Below are 8,033 nucleotides of genomic sequence, written 5' to 3'. Positions count from 1 at the left end.
TCATATTACATATTACCGGATTGGATCATGATTTCATATATTTAACCTTGACTAGTTTAATTTAGACTCAATAAAAATAATAATAAGTCTTAATTAGGTGAGGAAAAAAAATCCATACGAATAAGATAAGATGGAGACAAATAAAAGGAGAAAGGAAGTAATTTTGAAATTTGGAATATTAATTCCAATCAATTTGACTTTGAAAATTATCATCAATTTTAAAAGAAAAAAAAATCCTAAGCCTCTAATTTAGGTAAAGGAAGGTCAATAGATCCTCGAGGAAAGAAAGAAAGAGCATCACATAAATCTGACTACCATCAAACCACAGTTTCCACATCTTCACTCAGAAAAGAAAAGAAGTGGAAGAAAGAATCAATCACCTCTCGATAATGTACCAAAGTCGGGCTCATGTTTCACAATCACATCTTGTTTATATTAACAGATGGCAACCATACTACAAATTGACTTAAGAATGAAAAGAAATATCTAATTGGAACAGCACACTAAACTATGCTGGAGTTACCACCACCATCACACATCAGCCCCCCATGGGATCTTAGTCAAACTCCTTTAAGAAGAGAATTGTGTTGAAGGTCTGCACCCCCTATCTTGATCTTGTCCAAAAGACCTTTGTTCTGATTCCCTAAAGAGAGTGGCACCTTTCCGCATTTAAAAGAATGCAAATAGGAGACCAGTAGTGGTCACTGCAACAGTTAATGATGCTGGGAGTAGAGAGGAAGCTCTCCTCCTTGTTGGGTCACCATCTCCAGAGGCCAAGCTTGCCAGCCAAGAGTCATCTTCCATCACTGGTTCTGTTGTTTTTGGTGCAGAATTCTTGGTGGCTTTTTGGCTGTCAAACAACACCATGAAACAAATCATTTATTTGAGGTACATTAGATCAAACATATGTCAATTACTTTGACAAACAATAACCTACTGATCAGACATATAAGCTGAAGAAAGAAAAAAAGCTGTGGAATCCTGCTTTTTTTTTACAGATATACCCAAGTCACTTTAGAACTCAGACACCACCACCACCCACTAGCTTCTGAAACTGGATCACCACCATGCATGGTGGGGAAAGAACAAAGCAAAAGAAGAAAGAGGGGTGTGCTAAAGCCTAAAGCCTCTTTTCCCCTTTCCTTATCTTGTCCTTCCTCCTACTAAACCTTCCAGGGAAAGACAAGAATGGAAAGAGAAAGCAAAAGAAGAGATTATTTTAAGAGGTCAAAATGGAAGAGTTCCTCATCGAGGTGGACCAAGAAAGTTTGACGTGGGGTGAATATGGCATTCACCGATCCCCCATCAAGAACACAAAATTGTTCATACTATTTTTCTGCCTCCAAGAAAAAGGTCCGTGGAATGAGAGATGCAAGGGGAGGAACATCGAAATTTGACTTTTCTAAAGCTCTCTTTCTATGTACTTAAGCCTCTCTCTCTCTCTCTCTCTCTCTCTCTCTCTCTCTCTCTCTCTCTCAGTTCTTTGGTTCTTTTACTGTTGTCTCATGTTCTTATACTGCTCTCTTTGGGAGAAGACGTTAATGGTGGACATGAATGAATGAATACCTTGGGGAGGATTCAGGGCAGAAGGTGATGGAGTATCCCTGAGCTCCGGCACAGGTGAAGGTGCTGGTGGCGTCGTCGTAGGCGTAGCTGTACGAGCGCGGGCACGCGGACTTGAACATCGCCGAGTAGACGGACGGCCGGCACGTGGTCGGGCTGTCGTACTCGCCGCTGCAGCAGAACTCCGGCCGCCCGAACGCCTCGCACGCGCTGCGGCACGCCGCGGCGTCACCGTCCCCGAGTTTCAGCTCCGCGGGACACCGGCGGTTGAGGTCCGCGGCGCACCCCGTGGCAGCGCACCCGTCTCCGCCGGTGACCTCCACCACCATCGGCAGGTTGTAGCCGTCCACGAGGCTCACGTCGTAGAAGTCCTTCCCCTCGCTTCCGTCGAGCGTGAACTCCGCGAGCGTCGCAGGTGGAGCAGCCCCGGCGCCGTTGCACTCCACCTGGCCGGACCCGCAGTCGCCGGTGGCGCAGGAGCCGCGTCCGGCCGCGTCGAACGAGCATCCCGTGCGAGCCCAGAAGCGGCCGGACCAGCCGGAAGGGGCCAGGAGGGTGCGGCTAGCGCCGGCGGGGAGCTCGAAGCCGGTGGTCTCCAGCTTCGAGCTGCCTGAATTGGACAGCACGCCCGGCCAAATCGTGTCACCACATCTATTCACGAACGCGAATGTGACGCTCTCTCCTGTGCATACGCACCAAATCAGCCATTAACGCCACCTAAATCAATCACATCATCATCTGAAACCATGTATACCTGTGAGGAAGCGGAGACACATCACAAGGGACAAGGAGATCAAGTTCTGCAACAACAAGATATGAGACATCGAAGAGCTGTTCTACAGGGGAAATTGAAGGGAATGGGTGGGAGAGGATGAGGTGCGACTCCGAGAGGGAGGCTACAGTTACAATGCCACCGGAGGAAGTCGAACGGGGATGGGGAGGTGGATGTACTCTACTGGTGCTTTATATAGGCAGGCAGAAGCCAAACGAGTTGACTTTGCTGACGCTTACAATAGCAGTAATGAGGAAAGAACAACGAACGGTGATCGACCTGAGCTACTCTTTTTGTTTGCTGTGGTGGAAGATTGACATGAGGCTGAATTCCTGTTAGCTCATCGTTTACGACTCCTTAATGGTGTTGTCCTTAATTGTGTGTGTGTGTGTGTGTGTGTGTGTGTGGTTAAATAATATGTAGATGTTAGGAGTGTGGGTGTGATTTAAACCCATCAAAGTCAGTGGATATATATATAATTATTTTCACTGTGATTTACGTGACGGTTGGGCAGTATATGGCGAAGCAGGGGGCACCTGAGCCGTCCAATGAAAGGGCCACGTGGCATGAGGACGCTCGTCGATGTAGAAAGTCAAACTTTATTCACGTGCAATTTTGACCACCCCTTTTCGGGAAGATGCACGTAGGTTCGCTTATGTCTGAGATCCGCGCTCCGGTACCTATCGTGTGGTTGGAGGGAAGATGCGGGACCCAGCGACCATGTGGAGAAAAGCAGAACGAAGGGAAGATGGAAGGATGGAGTAACGCGAACAAGAAAACAAAGAACACGGAGAAGAACGGAGGAAACCAAATCACAAGAAACTTTGGATCATAAGATGAGCAGATACGAAAGAGAAACAAGAAGCTGTCGAGAAGCCATGATTCGATCGACACCAGAAGATCCCGTCCAGGTTTGTCGACTCATCAGTCCCAATGCGGGAGCGGTGTGCATGCCAGATCAAAGAGTGGTAAGTTTGCAGAGAGTTCTGCAAATGGCAGCAAATGATGTGGGCAGGGATAGCGGGGAGCACCACATGGTGGCTTCGCTGTGATGGGCCAATCGTACTGTTAATATTATAGCTACTTGTAACGTGAGCTAAGAGGCTGGGTCATACTGCATTCCCACAATCTTTCCTAGTAAGCAACGGATCAAGGCGGAGAGATCTATGAACCATATGGCTGGCTGCCGTGTAAAGATGCATGAATGGGATAAGAGATGATGAGGCCTTTCTCCTTCACCAGTCCTTTTACATTTTTCTCTTTACAAAAGAAGCTTCCTCCTGTCACCGCGCACTTGGTCGTCTTGCTGCCTCCGCAGACCTCCCATGCAGATGTTTTCCACCCTCCCTCCTTCCTTCCTCTCTTATCGCTGATCTCCATGCACGCTATAAACAATGCAATGAGGGGCAACGATAGGCGGAGCAGGAAACTGCAAGCTTATCCCTTTGCTTATTACACAAATGGATCGACCTGACAACATCTTGGCAGGGGTCGGATAAAAAGGCATCGGGGAGAGAGAGAGAGAGCGCCGTTGTCGGGCGAGGCGACTCGCTTTTGGAAGCGTCGACGAGGATAAGTCGCGCATGATCTCCACTAGCTACATGATGAGTCACGGCTGATGTTTTTGCTCTCTTCCTATACATATATATATGGATGCCTCGGACAGCATTCTTTTTAGATTGGCAAACAGTGACATTGATCCAAAAAGATTATGCTATGACAGATCAATTGCATGAATGACGTGGTAGCTTTTTTCATTAGATCAATTGGTAATAATTTATTAATGATAGTAAAAGAGTACAATTTCCACGCTAAATCAACTGTAAAAAGATATGCATGTTTTGACCATATAGGGATGAAAACATTACAAATGTCAGCTATTACTTGATAACATATTGAGTATGAACACATTTAGTTGTATTTTTTTTTTTTTTTAACAACGTTAATCAGCCTTTTATAATGAAAAAGAAAAATATCTATTACAGTACGAGTGAAATTAATCAGAGGAATCAAACATTATAATTGTAAATTAATCCAAATTATTAGGTCGTCTAACCAACACAAGCTCGACTCTTTAATCACTTTGCTACATGAGGCTAATTCTTAATCAACCACTATACTAAATCATAATGACGATGAAGGATTGAGAGAAAAATCAAATACATAGAAAATTGAAAGAAATGGGAACCCTCAAATTTAAGTAACATTTATCATTATTGAACTTTAATTTCAGAGGAAACACCGACCTTAATCTGTTGCATAAATTGACTTCAGATGGAAACAAATATACCATAATATATACCAACTAAAATCATGAAACAAATAACAGAAAATAAATAAATTATATAATATAATATTCGATCAGGCTGGTAATACATCCATCCGATCATAACCTTGCGATCACAGTTCCCTAAGAAAACATAGTAGCAAAAAGAGCAATATATAAACATCAAACTGAGATATTGCATCCACGACCACAATTCAACTGAGCTTCTCCTGATCAAATATTTAGAAACACAATAGTATGGAACACTAATTCACTTTTGTACCAACTCCCTCTTATCCTTTTGATCTGATGCACATACCACAGATTTAGTTAATTATACTGAGAGTCAGTAACAAATAATCTTGATTTACTTACCATAAACATTGTCCTCCAGGCAAAGATTGTGTCCTTGGCACTGAGATGCATCATGTAGTGCTGGGATTTACCAAAATCACAAGATCCTGTACAGAAGATTAAAGATTAAATCCTTGTGGAAATTAAACAAAATAGAGTTTAAGCACTCACACAACAGCTAGAATGAATATGTCCAATAACTTGACAGTGGAAGAAACGGCAAAATGGCAACTCATGTCAAAGAATGATGCACATTTCAAGAACCAATATAAATATCACGCAAGAGTCAAAATTATTTGAAGACAAGAAAAATGAACTCCTAATAAGAAGTAAAAGTCCGATGCTGGTAGTATGGTCTTGTAAATAAACTCATAGTCATGTCAGTAAATGCAATTAGCATATACCACAACAAGGAGAAGTGTAGAGACAGTAAAAATCAAGAAATTTACATAAATTCATTATGTAAGCCCAACAAATCCTATGAAAAACACTTGTATGATTCAACAGAAGATTCCAACTTTTACCAAGCCATTCTGATTAATCATGCAACAAATGGCACAGAGTCATAGGGACTTTAACAGACACTTTTACTGGTTCAGTTCTGATATTCCTTCACATATATTATCTCCATCAAAAGAATTTGCAGTAACTTCTAATGTGCAACTAAATGTCATTTTAAGACATGCCATCACATAATTCTTTGAGATTCTAAATCGTGCTTTACCATTATGCTGGTAATGAGGCACCTGACTTCTGCCAATTGTATCAACTAAATATCTTATTTAACAAATCAGGTGTAAGCATTGCCTATCAGAAATCTTAGTTTACATCAAAAGTTAAAACATACAAAGCACATTCTTAAAACAATCATAGCATATTATACATTTCTTATCAGTTAATGTGTTTTCCCCTCACCACTTGCACCCACAGGCTCATGTCCAGAAATAATGCCCCTGAATTATCAGGACAGCAAGCAGAACCGTCTAAAGGAACAGAAACATGTTATACTAATGCAGCAGGCTAAAATGGAACTCACCTGATGACAGTTTATACGATAACCTTGGGGAATATTTAACTAACAATCAACAACTCATTTAACACTTGTAACTCGCAAGATCCTCAATCTCTGCACAACTACAATCATTGCTGAACAACAAAGACAATAAGCATAATAAAAGAAAAGAATCTATAAGCACGAATGATTCTAAAAACAATATTGCAAAGAACATTGCAATGAGCATCAGCAACCACATTGGTAACATCGTTTGATGAGGGATCACGTCTAAATCATGAGACACATGTATAAACCATCAAATGATTAAATAGTCTACTAATTAAAGTATTAACTTTCAATGCAGATTGAAATCTTCAAGAGTGTCAACAAGTGTTTCACATAGTGCTTCACATGAATTCCAAGAGAAACATGATAAAAGAATGTGATTCTTTGATAAACACCAGAAATAGCAAAGAGCCTCAATACTCTTGTGCACAGTGTACTACAACCATGGATTGCAGCAATAACAAAAATCTAGTTGCCCAAGGAAACTGGAACTTTTCCTACAAACACCGTTGGCAAATAATCTCCATATAAAAATCCATCACATAATAATAAGGCATCACCTTTGTAAATTCATGTCACAAGAAACTACTGCAGTATGCGGGCTGTCATTGTCTGTCAAAAGCGTCCCTACAACAGGAATATCGTTCACAGATGATAAAGTCACCAACAAGAAGTCACAGTTCAATTACATAATGTAAAATCGTTTACAGCACACAAATAATAACGGAAAGACGACCTGCAACAAGAAAAGATGATGAGAAATGTAGCACGCAATTGCACAGAATCACAACAATATATATATATATATATATATATATATATATATATATATATATATATATAATAGAAAATGCAGGCTGAGAGAACTTTCATACCCAAAATAAGCCACAATCCATCAAAATTAAACCACAGCAAATATAACAAAACACATCCATGTAGAGAGATGAAAAAGATGGAAAGACACGAGCCCGGCGTATAATCTAAAACTATCAATATAAGGTGGTCAAAAAAGAAAAGAACACAACTTGCAAGCAATTAACCCTCAGTTCTTGGCAGGGCATTCCCGGGCGAAGTGCCCCATCTCGCCACAATTAAAACAGGATCGGTCGGTACCACTGCCACCCCCGCCATACCTGACTCCTCCGCCCCCGCCTCCGCTAGCCTGGTAGCAATCCCTAGCGAGATGACCCATCTCACCACAGCTAAAGCAAACACCGCCGCCACCGCCACCGCCCCCGCCGCCGCCGCCGCTTCCTCCCTGGTAGCAATCCTTAGCAATATGCCCAGACTCACCGCAATTATAGCAAGCTCCACCGCCACCGAACCCACCGCCACCCCTTCCCCTCCATCCACCTCCCCATCCTCCACCATTAAACCCGTATCCTCCACCATACACCCCGCCGCGCGCCCCACTGCCGCGTCCGCCGCCATACCCGTCCCTTCGGCCGCCACCGCCGCCGCCCTGGACGTTGGATCCGTCGGGCCCGGTGACGTCGACTGCCTTGGCGCGGCCGTCATCGCCCTCGGTGATCAAGAACTCGACGACCTCCCCCTCGGCGAGGGTACGAAAGCCCTCTGCCTTGATGGACGACTGGTGGACGAAGACGTCCTCCCCGCCGTCGTCCGGCGAGATGAAGCCGAACCCCTTGGTGCTGTTGAACCACTTAACCGTGCCCCTCGATCGCCCATCCGCCTGCGCCATCCGAACCAGAGGAACCCTAACCCTAACACAGTAGAAAGGAAGCGTCACGTTTTCCCTCCCCCCCTTCGGTCGATACTTATGGAGGCGTAGTAGCTTTGGGCGAGCAACGGGAGGGGGAAACGAAATCGAACGGTCAATCAGGAAGCTATCTGGAACACGGACTGTCGGATCAGCCTAGGTTTTATTTAGTGGGGAAGTAAGAGGCCCAACGACCAACATCATGATATGGCGGGAAGATCAAAGAAAACGGACGGTGTTGGTCGAGTAACCTAATTATAGGATCGTATGCTATAATATCGGATTAAATGTCAAGAGC

General features: G+C 43.6%; 2 protein-coding genes across 2 annotated transcripts; both read right to left on the bottom strand.

Annotated features, from left to right (window-relative positions):
* Positions 1-409: 409 nt before the first annotated feature.
* LOC103978009 (thaumatin-like protein 1) lies at positions 410-2,627 on the bottom strand. Its single transcript, XM_009393706.3, has 3 exons — positions 2,318-2,627; positions 1,567-2,245; positions 410-850 (listed from the first exon to the last, which is right to left on the bottom strand). The coding sequence occupies exons 1-3, from the start codon at positions 2,385-2,387 to the stop codon at positions 670-672; spliced, it is 930 nt and encodes a 309-aa protein (XP_009391981.2). The 5' UTR covers positions 2,388-2,627; the 3' UTR covers positions 410-669.
* A 4,269-nt stretch (positions 2,628-6,896) lies between these two features.
* On the bottom strand, positions 6,897-7,783 carry LOC135607315 (glycine-rich protein 2-like). The gene has a single exon (XM_065099057.1). The coding sequence runs from the start codon at positions 7,715-7,717 to the stop codon at positions 7,058-7,060; it is 660 nt and encodes a 219-aa protein (XP_064955129.1). The 5' UTR covers positions 7,718-7,783; the 3' UTR covers positions 6,897-7,057.
* Between the last annotated feature and the right edge of the window lie 250 nt (positions 7,784-8,033).

Source organism: Musa acuminata, chromosome BXJ2-3 (assembly GCF_036884655.1).
Source record: "Musa acuminata AAA Group cultivar baxijiao chromosome BXJ2-3, Cavendish_Baxijiao_AAA, whole genome shotgun sequence".
Taxonomy (NCBI): domain Eukaryota; kingdom Viridiplantae; phylum Streptophyta; class Magnoliopsida; order Zingiberales; family Musaceae; genus Musa; species Musa acuminata.
The sequence above is the reverse complement of the archived record's forward strand: the minus strand, read 5'-3'. Positions and strand labels throughout refer to the sequence as shown.